Raw genomic sequence first — 16928 nt, forward strand, 5'->3', positions numbered from 1 at the left:
GTTGCCATAGTGTTTCTTTACTTATCTGTTGTAAAGCACTGTAGGGAATCGACTCAATTCAAATGCTGACATCTAGTGGCGACATTAGGAACTTTCAGTCTTTTTTTATTAATGTGCTTGTGGTGCTTCAGCATTTTAATAATGTTAATTTTAATATTTCGTTAATAAATGATTTAGAGTATCTGTATAAAAAAAACCCATTTCATTCCACCTCCTAAAAAAAAAAAAAAAAAAACATTGGAACGTATATCGGTAATCGGTGACCTTTTGCCTCGCAAGAATCGGACCCAAAAATCCCATATGATCGAGTTGCTAACATACACATTTGCACTCAGACAGATTAGACAGCCTGTAATTATCACTTCCACTAGCCAGCAGCCATGCCAAGGCACTTTATAGCAGGCGTCTTCCCAGGTGGGGTTGTTTTGCTCTTGAAGACGCTGTTTTACCTTGCATGTCTAGCTAGTCAGGCCCTACTGCCAGTTGTATGTCTCAATGTCTCAGATCCCTACATTTTCAACTCATTTCAATCTGATTTTCATTTGCGATATTTAGCCATTCTCGTTGTATGACTGTGATTTGTGGGCTGCATCCAATTTGGCAGCCTGCAATGTAATGATCTACTGGGAACATCATTTCTCATGTTCACTTTGATTGTGTGTTTGACAGTTTCTTTTCCTGTTGTGTAAAAGTACACGCGTTCCTTCCTGTAATGCGCTAATGTTTTAGTTAATGACAAACTTTTATGACATGCCGTTTTGCTAGCTCCACATTAATCATTGAACAAAAGCAACACGTTTACAGCTGTTGACCTCTCTCTCCCTGTGTGTCTTCTAGGCTGCTGACCTGAAAACCAAAGGTGAGTGGAATGCCTAACTGCCACTCATAGCCGCACAGCTTTTAAAAAAAATGTTATACTTGAAAATGATTGACCCACACGGCCCTAATCAGCTCTGATTAAGGGAGGTCATATGAGCCATAAAGGTGTGTGTATATATACAGACAAGGGGTGTGTAGTAGCAGGGCCCCTGTAACCTACAGCTATCGAGTCAGTCCAGCGTCCTCTAACACACACTGATGCACAGTGACTACTCCTCTGAGATCAGCAGTGCTGGCCAATGATTTGTGAGGCGGGCACCCAGGTGGGAGCTCCTAACAGTGGGGAGAGGGTGGGTTTGGGGATGAATGGGGAGGGTAAGGAGTTCAGTCAGTTCCAGGGGCGACAGTTCCACGCTGTCCCAGCAGCATGTGTGCTCACATTGGTAGTATGTGAAGTATGTTTGCTATTTCTGCGTCTGTTTCCATTTGGCGTGTTTCTTTACTTTATTTAATTTAACCATTTAACTAAGCAAGTCGATGAAGATCAAATTCGTATTTACAATGGCGGCCTACCCCCGGCCAAACCCTCTCCTAACCCGGACGACGCTGGGCCAATTGTGCGCCGCCCTATTGGACTCCCAATCGCTGCCGGTTGTGATGCGGCCCGGGATCGAACCAGGATCTGTGGTGATGCAGTGCCTTAGACTGCTGCTCCACTTGGTCCCCCACGTCAAACGTTTCCTATTGTATTTAACCAACGAATTAGTCTAGCGTGTGTGAACAATCTGTGTCATTGTGTGTGAGGAAGCCAGGGGGTCGTTGTTAGTGCGTGTAGGTGTTAAACTCCTGCAGGCAGGCATTAGACAGATGGGGCCAGGGCTTTGGTCCACTCTAAAGCCAATTAGAGCATCTGTTCAGGTTGCATTGGTCAGCACCTCGCCCTCTAAAAGGTGTGTGTTTGTGTTACCAGGGATTGGCCCCAACACACACCAGGCGGTCTAACCGCTAACTAACAGCCCTCGCCAATAGCCATTGGGGATTGGTCCGTTGGCGTTGTGTAGAGGTCAATGGCCCTTTCTTGATCTCTGACCTCATTTAGGTCTGTCTCATTATCTCTGGGGGGGGGGGGGGGGGGAGAAGAGACTCTGCTCTGTCTGGTGTTGGTGTTGGGACCATTTTAAGCCGAGGGGTGACGGAGGGTGTCTTTCAAAAGACTGAGAAGGTTAGTTTGAAGTCAAATGACAGAGGTGTAAAATCTGAGAGGGAGGGAGTGAGTGAGAAAGGAAGGAAGGAAGTGAGTGAGAAAGGAAGTGGGGTGAGTGTGTTCAAGCGTCAGCCTACAGAGAATAGGACCAAAAAGGAACTTGTAGAGCTGAAACTAATAAATGGACACCGTATAGCCTACTTTCAAAGTAAGCAAGAGAGAGAAAATGTTCTCCACTCAATCTGCTGCAGGGCCCACTAAGTAGCATAGGACTGTTTTACTTCAGTTAGCATCCATGTCACTAAGTGTGTGAGGGCAATCTGCTGCAGGGCCCTCTAAGTAGCATAGGACTGTTTTACTTCAGTTAGCATCCATGTCACTAAGTGTGTGAGGGCAATCTGCTGCAGGGCCCTCTAAGTAGCATAGGACTGTTTTACTTCAGTTAGCATCCATGTCACTAAGTGTGTGAGGGCAATCGCTGCAGGGCCCTCTAAGTAGCATAGGACTGTTTTACTTCAGTTAGCATCCATGTCACTAAGTGTGTGAGGGCAATCTGCTGCAGGGCCCTCTAAGTAGCATAGGACTGTTTTACTTCAGTTAGCATCCATGTCACTAAGTGTGTGAGGGCAATCTGCTGCAGGGCCCTCTAAGTAGCATAGGACTGTTTTACTTCAGTTAGCATCCATGTCACTAAGTGTGTGAGGGCAAATCAGTATGCAGCTGTGATGTCTCTTCATCCATATTAATGATCACTCAAACATAACGTGGAACAAAGAAGTTTGTACACCCCCCAGCCTCATCACCTCTCCCTCCTCCCTTCCTCTCACGTTTCAATTTGTTTGTGGTAATCCATCTTGCCTGGCGCGTTCATATGTATGAAAATTAGATAAAGCGCTGCGGAATTAACTCCTGTGCCCCCCCCCATTAGCCATGGAGCTCCAGTGAGACGGGGGACCAGCCACCAGACTTCCCCCATCCAGGCTGTCCCTGTTGGGGTAGAATGAGAGCGCCTCAGCCCTCTTAGTATGGAGGGCAGGGGAACGCTGATTATTCCCCACAATCAAACCCCATCGTGCTGCGCACATACAATAATGCACAATGCCCCCCCATCCCTACAGGGACTGGGACACTCTCAATCCAGTTCCCCCTGTAATTGGAGAAAATGCTTAGTGTGGAACTTCTCAGGCAAGGATATGCTTTTAAAGCCATTGCCACACTAACTTTCTGTATGCACACGTAAACACACACATTCAAAACGTTATGAGAATACACGGAACTGGCCCAGAGTGATGCAAATGCAATTTCATGAGCGAAAGCCATCAGTAATACCCGGGTACACCTGACGCATTCTCTACCCAGCCCTGGTGTGATCAGAGTATCAGCGCCTGCCTTTTTAAAGTGTTAAGGAACTAAATGTAATGCGTGTCAAATTTCCATCTACATTTCCCATTAAGGCGTCGGCATGCTTCAGTTCGGCTGGCTGCTAGCCGAAGTCGGCTAGGCGACCCGAGCGAATGTGCTTGCATACTCCCTTAAGACATTCGCTTGAAAAAGAGGAAAAAAAGCGGCAATAGTAGTACGCATTGTCCATTTAGAGACGCTGTCGCCAGTATACACTTCCTTAAAATAGCCACAATTAATCTGAGAGCTCTTAGTTGTGCAATTTTTACATCTAAGCATGATGTTTGGTGCAGTATTTCTCAATGAGGAAATGTGCAGGAAAAGGAGTTGTCTCTCGTTGAATCCCTACTGTTGACCAATCACCGACGAAGGGGCGTGGACATCGGCTACTGACTTTGGCTTGCCTCTAGAAGAAGAAAAAAATTATGTTAATGGAACTGCCCCAAAATAACCTTACCAAAACGTCAATGTCGTCATATTTATATGCACGTTCTCTTCCGAACTGTTTTCGGCTGGGAAGCATGAGGACACCTTTACCCATGACCCCCACCCCCTGCCCTGCTACCATGGCGACCCACCAATTGCCACGGCGACTGACATATTTACACGGCGTCACCGCGGCCACAGGAGAACTGCATTATTTCCACACAGGAAACCGGACGACATCGCATCGTAATATGCATATTGGATTAATTTGCGATTTCACATTCAATTAATTGTGTCAACACGTTTTAGTCGTATTTCTTGAATCACAATCTAATTGGGGGATAATTGACTTTCCCGTGGGAGGGAGGGGCGCCGTCGCCTTCCTGTGTCGAACTGCAACATTTAATAAATACTCTGTAAATTAATAGTGAGTGACTGGGTCCTGGTTTACGTCCCGTGGATTTATGGATGCAAAGGATAATTGTTTTCTCTTTGCTTGCATGTCAAGTCGAGGGGTTTGATTAGGGGTGGAGAGAGGGGGGATGAAGGGAGGGGACAAAGAGAGAAAGAGATGGGGGGGGGGGATTTTCTGCATGTATTCATGTTGGATTATCACTCACACGCTGCAGACAGAAGAGGCAATTCAATACCCCCCCCCAGTTCTACCACAGCTGAGAGGGCTCATGTCACATTTAAAGGCAGATTAATAGTTAAGTGTATTTGCTGATGTTAATGGTGTTTACCGAAGAGGCTTCTTTGTATGGTGGAGAGGGTGTGTGTTGCTGTGCCGGGACTTCCTGGTGTGTCTGGAAGAGGCAGTCTTTGTATGGTGGAGAGGGTGTGTGTTGCTGTGCAGGGACTTCCTGGTGTGTCTGGAAGAGGCTTCTTTGTATGGTGGAGAGGGTGTGTGTTGCTGTGCCGGGACTTCCTGGTGTGTCTGGAAGAGGCAGTCTTTGTATGGTGGAGAGGGTGTGTGTTGCTGTGCAGGGACTTCCTGGTGTGTCTGGAAGAGGCAGTCTTTGTATGGTGGAGAGGGTGTGTGTTGCTGTGCAGGGACTTCCTGGTGTGTCTGGAAGAGGCAGTCTTTTGCTTCAGGTTCTGCCTTTTCATGTCCAAACCACCATTCAGCCATTTTTTTTGTGTGTTGACGAGGATTAACTGACTCATCATATCTACGTGGGAAGCATTGGCTCGGTGGTATACACCCGACTCCTAAGGCACGTGGATGGAAGCTGTCCTTGTGCGCATATCTAGGATCAGCTTACCTTCTCACCATAAGGTGTAGAAAATACACATCTGACCTTAGATCAGTCTTTGGGCAACCTTCTACTTTGGATAAACTGTATGGATAAGGGAAGACTGAATCGTATCTAAGTGTGGAACTTAGTGTTATCTACCCATAGTGAATTCTAACAAGCCATCTCTATGAATAGTCTCTATGGATCAACCAGACTCCAAAAACATGTAGAAAGTGTGGAGAGAATGGGTCGGCACTGCTGAGATGAGCCCTCTGCTCATTAGCGTGTGTGTCGAGGGTGGGGGGGGGTCACAGGAGGCCCACAGAGCAGAGGTGCATTAGGCATGGGAACAGTGCTTATCTCCATGGTGATGGCCTAGTACCCAGGGAAGGGTGAGGGGTGGAAAGCTGTGCCTTTTTAGTCTGTGTGTGGGGGGGGGGGGGTGTCTCTGACCCGCTACAGGGTTTACTACTGACAGATGGAACCTCAGACACCCCCCCCCCCCTTGCACTCTCACAAGACACTGTCTGGGTGTATCTTAACAAACAACCATCCCAACTCAAAGCTACTGCTCCTTCAGTACCACTAAAATCTATAGCCCCTCTTAACCTTTAGTACTGTCAGTTCTCTGTCAGTTCTCTCAACTACCCTGTATGCACATTAAACAAGGCCACTAAACACATACACCTCATCAGTCAAATGGTTTAGTTAAATCTCCGCCACATCACGTCTTTCCAACGTGTTTCTTGGATGTCTTTTTCATAAAGTCTCATAACGTTTGATTTTCAATGAGAGTCGTGTAACTCAATACAGGAGGTTGAAAAACCTCTTCTGTAGTCCACTTGTGTGTTCCACACACAGCCCTCCCCCGGTGTAAACACAGTCGCGTATTAAAATGTGTCATCACACAATGGCAGCACGTAGCTAACCTCTGACCTGGGCGATTCCCAGAACCCTTCAAAGCCAGGCGCGCTCACTCCATAACCGAGCCAATCACAATGGCTCCTTATGCACCAGGGCCTGCCCTCTTGACCATCATCCTTTTCGCTCAGGCTTTTTCTCCTCTTTCGGTGTAATTAACCATTGAGAGTGGGGGACAGGAGGCCATAATTACACGTTTGGCTAGGAGTGATTCTCCATTGAGGGTTTAATGGAATTTACAGTGTGTCTCATTATAATGGTTTATTTAATTGACTCTCCTTTGAACGTCAAATAGTGTTTTTAAGGCTTTAGCGACCCCAAAGGGTCTAGTATTTCAGTTTGTTTGCTCCCCATCTCTCTCTCACACTCATTTGCGCTCTCTAATTCTGTGTACCATTCTCTGACTCGCTCATTCTCCATTCATTCCCTATTTCATTCTCTACCTTTACTGTGCCTCTCGCTCTCTGGGTGTTCCTACTATCTCTCAATCTCCCCTCCAAGTCTTTGGTGTATGACATTGTCACACGTATCACCTGCTATCTCTCCCATCAGATATGCAGGTGAATCTCCCATATATAAAAAAAAAAAAATGTTATCTCACAAATGATGGTGCTAGGGTACTTGACTAGACAGCATTTTAATATGGCTTTCTCTCATCCTAGTGAAGGGATTTGGTTTCCCCTCGCCTCAAATCTCCCACAAAGCACTTTTAGCGTCCGTTATGGATTAAAAAGGAACTCTTCCCCAAAAAGGAAAAGACTAATGTTTTGCTCAATCTCTTTGTTTTGAGCTGAGACGTCCTATCGCATCGTAACCGCCACTCATGCTCACCACACACTCTCTCGTGTACGCACACACACACACACACACACCTACTCTCTCCCGAGATTATTCCAAAGATGGCTACACATTACCCAGCTGGCTGGAATAACAGCAATTTCACATCATAGACTAGATGAACTGTGATCATTTACACACACCACATAGTGCTTTAATAGCTATTTCATTGTGTTGTAAAAGCACCCGTGTTGTCATAAACAGAGGCTACTGGAGAATAGAGTGGAACACACACCGAACCCCCGACACACTCGCATAATGTGGGATATCCACACTCACAACGTACACCCACACACCCTCCCCCCCTACGTCATAGAAGCTGTGATTCATAGTGTGAGAGAGGCTGCCGGCCTCTGTGTGAGCAGTAACAGCCCAGCAGTCCATCTGCTTCCTCTAATGGATTCAGAGCAGCAGTGAACAATGAGAGAGGCTGAATTGGATGAACGGGGGGGGTGGGGGGCACCAGAGAAAGGGAGGGAGGGCGAGGGACAGGTTGAAGGGAGAGAATGCAATGGCTGAGCTGAGGTAGAAACGGAACAGGAGAGGGTGGGCATTGTGAAAGGCAAGAGAGAGTAGGAGGCAGAGAGAGGAGCAGGGCGAAGGAGAGGGAGAGAGCCGAGGGATGGGGTGGGTTGTGAGGACGCAGCACCCTGCCTGCTGATTGGCTGTGACTGCGTCAGGCAGGCGGGGGCTGAATTGAATCAGATATGTGCGTCACCCACTGCCTGCCTCAACTCCCAACCAGCTAGCTAGCTCCTGCTGCTGGAGGGTCCAGCTCTGACCAGAGAGGGAGGTTGATCAGTATGCAGTTTGTGTGAGCGCGAGAACCTGGTTGTGTCTGCGTGTATTTGAAGAATATTGAGTGTGTGTGTGTCAGAGGCACAGGGTTGCACAGCTCATGTGCAGAGGGTGCTCTCTTTATAGAAACGGTGTTGGCAGTGGGACAGGCCATTGGCAGGCAGAGGGAATACGTGGGCCTGCCTGCAGTGCTTTAACCCAACGCTGCTGTAGCTCAGGACAGCTAGTCAGCCACATCAGTCCTCTACTGTTCTTGTGTGTGATTCTACACAGTCCCACCCTGTTAGATTTCTCTGGAGCCGCAACTTGGTCAACATGAACCAATGACAGAAAAGCTGCAGTTGTCCTAATTGGTCAGACTGATATGACCTCGAATGTCATTGTGTGCATTTGTATGCGTGTCTTGGCACGAGTCCTGACGGTGGCTCCTGTGTTCCCAGGAGAGTGACATCTGTTCCCTGCTAATCTGTTGCCTGCTAATCTGCATCTCTCCTGTGCCAATCCCTTCGCTTTCTCTCTCGCGCTCCCGCTCCTCTCTTGGCTGTCTGTGATTGTCTTCTCTCTTTTCTTTCTCCTCCCCTGAGGCATAGCTGCCAGCCAGTTGTTTTTAAAACCGGCCTATGAATTGTCCTCTGTAGCCACCTAGGGAGTATAGAACCACAACAAACAGTATTCACAGTCACCAAACTGATGTAGCAGCTCAGTGCAACACTGAGGTCAGGAAGTGTTGTGAGACAATATGGCTGCCGTGCTCTTCTGCTCAGCATGGACAGGGAGCATACCATGTCAGATATGTAGGGTGTTAACCTCTTTCCAATGCAGTTGCTTAATGCTCACACACGCTTGTGCTCCATAAGCCTTGGTGCGGGGACACACGCGCGCGCACGCATACAAACACACACACCTGTGCTTCCGTAAGCCTCTCTGCCTTTTCCACTCCAGCCCTCGCGGATAGCTCTTAGCCTGTCCACCCAGAGGGCTCGGCTAAGCTCCTTTTAGCTACAGTAGGCTGACCCAGTAGGTCCTGCTAGTACCGACTGCTAATACCACTCAGTCTGGGCAAGGCTTGATTAGAGGGCTGTTCTCTCTGGGGAACTAATAGACAGAAGAATGCACAGGGCCAGGCAGAGGTGAGTGTGTGTGTGTGAGAGAACTTGCCCTTTCATGTTGTCTGGGCTGTCTGTCGGTGGTGTTCAAGCACAGGCCAGCTCATAGGGAAGGTTATTACTAAGACGCTACTTTGGAAATGCTAACCACGTTTCGCTTGATTTCTCCTTAGTAAATAAGGGAAATGTTTTCAATCCATGTTATATGGGTGTCAGATATTTGGGGTGTAATGTTTTTGAGACTAAAACCTTGCCATATGTATTATAAGGTTAGAGGTAATTTAATGTTTCAACCTGTGAACATCGGTTCAAATGATCAGTGTGTTCATGTCGCACTCGATCAGGGATATAACACTAACCTCATTCAACCAACAATGTTGTCTTGTAAAGTACAGTGGATTAGTGATGTGTGCTGTGCAGCGTTAGCTAATACCTTGCTTCCTGTGTTGTGTTTGCGTCCTCCTCCAGAGCCAGCTAAGCCCAGCCCCGGTCCCCTCCACCACCCCACCACCTGTGTGACCCTGCCCCAGGCCTCACACCCCCCCTCCTCGTCCTCTTCAGTCAGAACCAATGGGAAGCGCGCCCCCCCTACCACCCAGCAAACTCCACAGCAGCAGACCCCGCCTCAGCCTCCGTCGTCGTCCTCAGGCCCCCGCTACCCGCCCCGTGAGGTGCCCCCGCGTTTCCGCCAGCAGGAGCACAAGCAGCTACTGAAGAGGGGCCAGCCACTGCCAGCCGGAGCCCTGAGTAGCCTCACCGTGACCCCTGCCTCCGACCCGCTCACCCCCGGTGCCCCTGCTTCTTCTTCCTCCACAGGCAAGCGCCACACAGGTCAGTTCCCTGCTTATTGCGTCTTACCCTTGGCTCCTTGGCTAGATCTGGTTCCCCAGTAGGAATGTGTCCTGTTTCTCCGTGTAACTTGATAGAGAAGCTGATGTTACTAAATTGGTCCCATGAAATGAAGTGTCGCAGGTCATCGTGGTAGCTGGATGAGGCTGTTCAACACGGGGCTCTACGCTGACCTTTACAAGGCACACGTGTGCACTTAACTTGAAAGAAATGTAGGCGCACACAAATACATTTAGGAGCGCTACGAATAATATTTTAAATATTAAAGCTATAATCCCAAAATGTTCTAGGTGCGCTGAAATTCAAATTCAAGGTCGACAGCAAATATTTAGGCCCATATGCGAGAAATGTTTGCGGTGTTAGAGCCCTGCAACAGGTTGAGGAAGAATGGAGCGAATTGCAAATCTGTATGATGGGTCCATCTGTGGGTCAGTCCAAAAAGCCTTTTTGTTACTGCCCCTGTTCTCTCTATACTCGAGCACTGACATTAGGGAATTGATGATGGTGTGTTACTCTGAGAATCTCCTCCACTCTGACCCATTGGTTCACCTGTGTTTCTACATGGGCTCTGTGCACTGCAGAGAGGCTTTCGCTTGACCCTATTGAAAAATGGCCGTGATGGTGTTGAGCCACTGAGTAGGTGCTGTGGCGATTGGAGAGCGCTCGGGACCTTTACCGCCCGCAGTCACCTTTAAAAAAATATATATAATTAACTCCGCAGCGACCGGGTCTGTGGACAGCGGAGAAACCTGCCAGTGGGCTTTAATTTAGGGTGAAAGAGAGAGAGTAGGTGGACAAACGATATGAGCCTTGAGTAGATATGTCTCCAGCATCGTTTTTCCTCCAGTGAGGCAGTGGAGGCGTGCTGTCTCTGCAAGCTGTCTGGGGAACCACTGTGTTAGCCCACCGTCTTCCTTTCTATGCCTTGACCCTGCAGCTTTTCTCTGACCACCACCGGTCTTCACATCCCAATGGAAGGTAGCTCAACCAACACCTCTATCTATTCTCTTTTATTGACGTGGTTTACCTCCGTGTTAAATGCAGATAACCCCACCGTGAATTGTTGTACGGCACTTAGAGGACGAGGCGGAGGGAGACGAAGGGCTTGCTGCGGGTGTCTGTTCACATACTGTTTTATTTTACTCCTCTACCCCTCCCTCCCTCTGTGGTGCTGTCTTCCATTACTGACTCCCATGTTTACTCTGAGGGGGCTGCCTGCAGCATCACTGTAAACAGGGCATTACAGACAAATGTTGCCACACACACATGCAGTGTGTGTATACGCACTCAAGCGCACACACTGATGGTCTGACAACCTTTTTTTTTATTTTTACTGACTGGCTGGACAGCTCTCCCAGGGGCCCTCTGCGCAGCACCGCCCCAGGCAGGAGAGGCCCGAGCTAGGGAAGGCTTTAAGTCCCTGGGGGTCTCTGGGGGCTTCTGATCGACTGTCCTTCCCTCTGTCTGCCTTGTCATAAATAGCTTTTTTTTTCTACAGCTGTACTCTACTGCCAATTACAGAAAGAGATACAGCATTAGTTTTGGCATTGACAGTAAGGAATACAGATTTGGGATGGATGCAGTTTTGAGAAGCATGCATTTGATTTCGGCATCGAGCATCACTCAAGTTTACGAGGTAACTTTTTTTCCTGCCAGCATGGGTCAAAATTCATGCAAACATGGGGCCAATCTAATTTGTCCCCAGGCTGAATGTGCGACACTATGTATGTAGATGAGCTCTGCTTTTGTGGTCAGCTTCCCTTTGACCTCCCTGCTAGTGAAGTCATCATGGTTCACAGTACAGAGAGGACACAGGCGCTTCCAGCCCCAAGAGGCCTGCTGTGACTGGACAAGAGTCAGTGAGGAGATCCACTGTTACTGCCTTGACCCAGTTAAGTCCTCTCACATCTGTCTGCCCACAGGCCCAGCTGGCTACACACTAGGCCTGGATGGTCACAACACAATCAACCAATTCAATAATGAATTAATTTTATCTGACCATTTTAAAAATGCACAAGACTCGAGTGAGAGAACAACAATGCATTAAAAATCATAGTGAACCTTAAACACAAGTCATAGGCCTATTTCCATTGTGGTCCTCATTAGACACAACCCCCTCTCCAATACAACAGCTGATGGCCTTACAGCCCAGTGAGTGCTGCAGCCTGTATGGCCTTCGTCTCGTAGCATAGCAGGTGCTGTAGTGGGGGTCTGAGATGCAAGCCGTGCTGTGGGAAACGCACTCAGTCCTCTACAACAGCTGGTTCATTCATGGCTCTCTGTCTCCTAAGCCCCTGGGTGACGTAGCATGTGGCCAGAAGGAATACTGTTGGCTAGATGTTAACATGCGTTGGCCCTGCCGCCCTTCACATTTGGCCCCTTGGCTTTGTCTTCAAACGCCTGGATGGGGTGGCATATTTGTTCTTTTGATTCCAGTTGCAGACGCTATTGTTTTGTCTGCGCATAAAGACCAATACGTAACACGTCCCATTGGCGACTGTTCAGCCAGGTATTCCCATCAGTGATCACTGCCTAATGTGCTTTAGCCGTAAGGCTATTCCTTTGGCCATCGTTGTCAGGGCCACGTAAGTGAAGAATGTTGAGGTGCTGTGAAAGTATTTGCCCCCCTTCCTGATTTCTTTGTTTTCTTTCACATTTGTCACACTTCAATGTTTCAGTTCATCAAACCAATTGTAATATTACACAAAGATGACACAATGCAGATTTTACGCAATACATGTATTTATTAAGGGGAAAAAGCTATCCGAACCTTCGTGGTCCTATGTGACAAAGAAATTGCCCTTGTTAAAATTATGAATACTCTGGTTAATCACATTTTCTGGAAAGCTTTTTTTTTTTTTTTTCTGGAAAGAGTTTTAAATTTCACAAGCCACACCCAGGCCTGATTACTGCCAGACCTGTTGAATCAAGAAATCACTTAAGTAGAACCTGTCTGACAAAGTGAAGTAGGCCAAAAGATCTCAAAAAGCAAGACATCATGCCGCGATCCAAACAAATTCAGGAACAGGATTACAAAGCCATTTCTAAAGCTTTGGGACTCCAGCGAACCACGGTGAGAGCCATTATCCACAAATGGAGAAAATTTGGAACGGTGGCGAACCTTCCCAGGAGTGGCTGGCCTACCAAAATTACCCCAAGAGCGCAGCGACAACTCATCCAAGAGTTTACAAAAGAACCCACAACAACATCTAAAGAACTGCAGGCCTCACTTGCCTCAGTTGAGGTCAGTGTTCATGACCCAACCATAAGAAAGAGACCAGGCAAAAATGGCATCCATGTCAGAGTTCCAAGGCGAAAACCACTGCTGACCAGAAATAACAATCGCGTCTCACTTTTGGCAAAAAACATCTTGATGATCCCCAAGGCTTTTGGGAGAATATTCTGTGGATTGGAAAGACAAAAGTTTAACCTTTTTGGAAGGTGTGTCCTGTTACATCTGGCGTAAAAGTAACACAGCATTTCAGAAAAAGAACATCATACCAACAGTCAAATATGGTGGTGGTAGTGTGATGGTCTGGGGCTGCTTTGCTGCTTCAGGACCTGGATGACTTGCTGTGATTGATGGAACCATGAATTCTGCTCTCTACCAAAAAATCCTGAAGGAGAATGTCCGGTCACCAGTTTGTGACCTCAAGCTGAAGCACACTTGGGTTCTGCAGCAGGACAATGATCCAAAACACACCAGCAAGTTCACCTCCCTGAATGGCTTAACAACAACAAAATGAAGGTTTTGGAGTGGCCTAGTCAAAGTCTGGACTTGAATCCGACTGAGATGCTGTGGCTCAAAAACCCTCCAATGTGGCTGAATGTAAACAATTCTGCAAAGAAGAGTGGGCCAAGATTCCTCCACAGCGATGTGAAAGACTCATTGCCAGTTATCGCAAACGCTTGATTGCAGTTGCCGAGGGTGGCACAACCAGTTATTATGTTTAGGGGGCAATTACTTTGTCACACAGGGCCATGAAGGTTCGGATAGCCTTTTTTACCTTAATAAATAAAATCATCACTTAAACTGCAATTTGTGTTTACTTGGGTTATCTTTGTGTAATATTTAAATTAGTTTGACCTGAAACATTTAAGTGTGACAAATGTGCAAAGAAATCAGGAAGGGGGCAAATACCTTTTCACAGCACCATATGCATGACACTGATTCCACTAGTCAATGGAGTTGGCCAGACTAGGCTAGAGAGAATGCCAGTCTCTCTCCTCTTTCTCTCTCTTTTTCTCTCTCTTTCTTTCTTTCTTTCTTTCTTTCTCTTTCCTCCAGCCCCTAGTGGCCTCATTAGCACAGACTCTGCCAGGGAACCAAGAGGAAACTACCCCTCCGGTTTTAAACCCTCCTGTGCCCACTCTCACTCCTTTTCTCTCTCTTTTTTTTCTCTCTGTGTCTCTCCATTTCTGGAAAACAAACCAGAATCTTTTGATCCTGGAGACCGGAACTCAGAAGTTCCTGAAAGGGGAAAGAGGGTCTATTTTGAGGACAAAGGGGATTAAATGGTGCGTTTAATGCTTGTGGTGCGTCACGGTGAGGTTTGGCTAGAGATAATGTGGTGAATTGGCAGTGTTGAATGAATGGGAGAATAATGGCATCCGGTTCGGTCCCATTCGTGTGGCTCCTGGCTGCATTTCACAGCTAGCTCCAAGGCTACGCTATTGCCCAAGATGTTGATTACAGGCACTTAATCCTTTTTGGTGCACCATGTCTTTATTTTTCTTCATACATGCCGTCTCTCTGTGTCTCTCCCTTTGCCACTGTCAACCCCTCCCCCCTTCTCCCCGTCACCCTGGCTTTCATAGGGAGAGAAAGGCCGTGTCTAACTTTTGGCTGCCTGCTAGTAGGCTCCTCATTATCAGCAGCAGCCTGATCTCCTGGTAGTTGTTTCCCCGGCAGGGCTAGCATCACTGTCGCCTTGTCTTATTCTGAGTAGTAGGCTAGTGCTCTATGATAGGAATCTGAGCTGCTATATGAAGTGATTTTGTAGATGTGTGTGTGCGTGCTGTCACAGCACTGCATCTTTGGTACCAGGGAGCTGCATCAGAGCCAAAGAACAGAAGCCGTATTGTTTTTATTTCTGTCGCCGCTATTCATTCAGCGAGCACCATCGTTACCCACTGCCCTCCTAATTGGGACCAGAATGGAAGCAGCTAGACATTACTGACGGCTGAACAGAGACGGAATAGAATTGTCCCCTTTTTTTCCCTTGTTGCCTTAGCTTTGGTTTTGTCCCCCGTTTCTCTCGCACACAGACGCACACCTTTTTCCCCGACGCAGGAAGATTTCTCACTAATCTATTGGAATGCCTACCAGAAATAAGGTTGTACAGAGTTGTAAGGAAAAGAGTGGGCAAGGTTGAGTAGACATTCACATTACGCAGCCAGCCAGCCTCAATTTCTTGGCATCATGTCAAGGAAGCAGTTGCGATGCTTTGCAGCGAACAGTAGCAGACATATTGAATGGAGGATGGCGATGGCTGTAGCGCCTCACAGCATGGTGTTGCAGCAGCACCACCTCTCTTCAGGTATTTTTCCACTCTACCCCTGACCCCCTTCTTTACAGCTGCCATCAGCTCTTATCTCTTCTTCTCTCTCTACTCCGCGGTTATTTTGTTTCGCTCGTGGAGTGGTAGTATCCGTGACGGAAGAAAAAAATAGGGCTGAGCTGCACGCTTTTCTGTGTAGTATATGATTGATTTATCATGCAACCTATTATGCCCCTTCAGAGAAAATGTGCGAGGGGGTGGGGGGGGGGGGGGATAAATGAAAGGGAGAAAGCAGAAGGCAGAGCGAGGTGTTCTTGCTGCAGGCAGCAGCCTCTGAACTTTTGGCTGAGTTTCAGGTCTGCCCGATAAAATGGCGTTCCTTGCTGCTCGGCGGGCTTGAAGACAGACGGAGAGGGGGAGCGACGCTTGTGTGCGTTAGATACTGCTCAAAAAAATAAAGGGAACACTTAAACACAATGTAACTCCAAGTCAATCACACTTCTGTGAAATCAAACTGTCCACTGATTGAAGCAACACTGATTGACAATAAATGTCACATGCTGTTGTCCAAATGGGATAGACAACAGGTGGAAATTATAGGCAATTAGCAAGACACCCCCAATAAAGGAGTGGTTCTGCGGGTGATGACCACAGACCACTTCTCAGTTCCTATGCTTCCTGGCTGATGTTTTGGTCACTTTTGAATGCTGGCGGTGCTTTCACTCTAGTGGTAGCATGAGACGGAGTCTACAACCCACACAAGTGGCTCAGGTAGTGCAGCTCATCCAGGATGGCACATCAATGCCAACTGTGGCAAGAAGGTTTGCTGTGTCTGTCAGCGTAGTGTCCAGAGCATGGAGGCGCTACCAGGAGACAGGCCAGTACATCAGGAGACGTGGAGGAGGCCGTAGGAGGGCAACAACCCAGCAGCAGGACCGCTACCTACGTATTTGTGCAAGGAGGAGCAGGAGGAGCACTGCCAGAGCCCTGCTAAATGACCTCCAACAGGCCACAAATGTGCATGTGTCTGCTCAAACGGTCAGAAACAAACTCCATAAGGGTGGTATGAGGGCCCGACGTCCACAGGTGGGGGTTGTGCTTACAGCCCAACACCGTGCAGGACGTTTGGCATTTGCCAGAGAACACCAAGATTGGCAAATTCGCCACTGGCGCCCTGTGCTCTTCACAGATGAAAGCAGGTTCACACTGAGCACATGTGACAGACGTGACAGAGTCTGGAGATGCCGTGGAGAACGTTCTGCTGCCTGCAACATCCTCCAGCATGACCGGTTTGGCGGTGGGTCAGTCATGGTGTGGGGTGGAATTTCTTTGGGGGGCCGCACAGCCCCCCATGTGCTTGCCAGAGGTAGCCTGGCTGCAATTAGGTACCGAGATGAGATCCTCAGACCACTTGTGAGACCATATGCTGGTGCGGTTGGCCCTGGGTTCCTCCTAATGCAAGACAATGCTAGACCTCATGTGGCTGGAGTGTGTCAGCAGTTCCTGCAAGAGGAAGGCATTGATGCTATGGACTGGCCCGCCCGTTCCCCGGACCTGAATCCAATTGAGCACATCTGGGACATCATGTCTCGCTCCATCCACCACCCTGAGATCCCTCAGGAGACCATCCACCACCTCATCAGAAGCATGTCCAGGCGTTGTAGGGAGGTCATACAGGCACGTGGATGCCACACACACTACTTAACCTAATTTTGACTTGTTTTAAGGACATTACATCAGTTGGATCAGCCTGTAGTGTGGTTTCCCACTTTAATTTTGAGTGTGACTCCAAATCCAGACATCCATGGGTTGATAAATTTGATTTCCA

General features: G+C 48.0%; 1 protein-coding gene across 4 annotated transcripts in view; it reads left to right on the forward strand.

Annotated features, from left to right (window-relative positions):
* Positions 1-16928, forward strand: part of LOC110485100 (trinucleotide repeat-containing gene 6C protein) — a 70684-nt gene that overhangs the window by 12925 nt on the left and 40831 nt on the right. For all 4 annotated transcript variants that reach the window (XM_036940490.2, XM_036940492.2, XM_036940491.2 and 1 more), the window contains exons 3-4: positions 838-859; positions 9219-9581. In XM_036940490.2, the coding sequence (XP_036796385.2) occupies positions 838-859; positions 9219-9581 (385 nt within the window). The remainder of the gene's footprint in view (positions 1-837; positions 860-9218; positions 9582-16928) is intronic.

Source organism: Oncorhynchus mykiss, chromosome 13, assembly GCF_057628025.1.
Source record: "Oncorhynchus mykiss isolate SJ-2025 chromosome 13, ASM5762802v1, whole genome shotgun sequence".
NCBI lineage: Eukaryota > Metazoa > Chordata > Actinopteri > Salmoniformes > Salmonidae > Oncorhynchus > Oncorhynchus mykiss.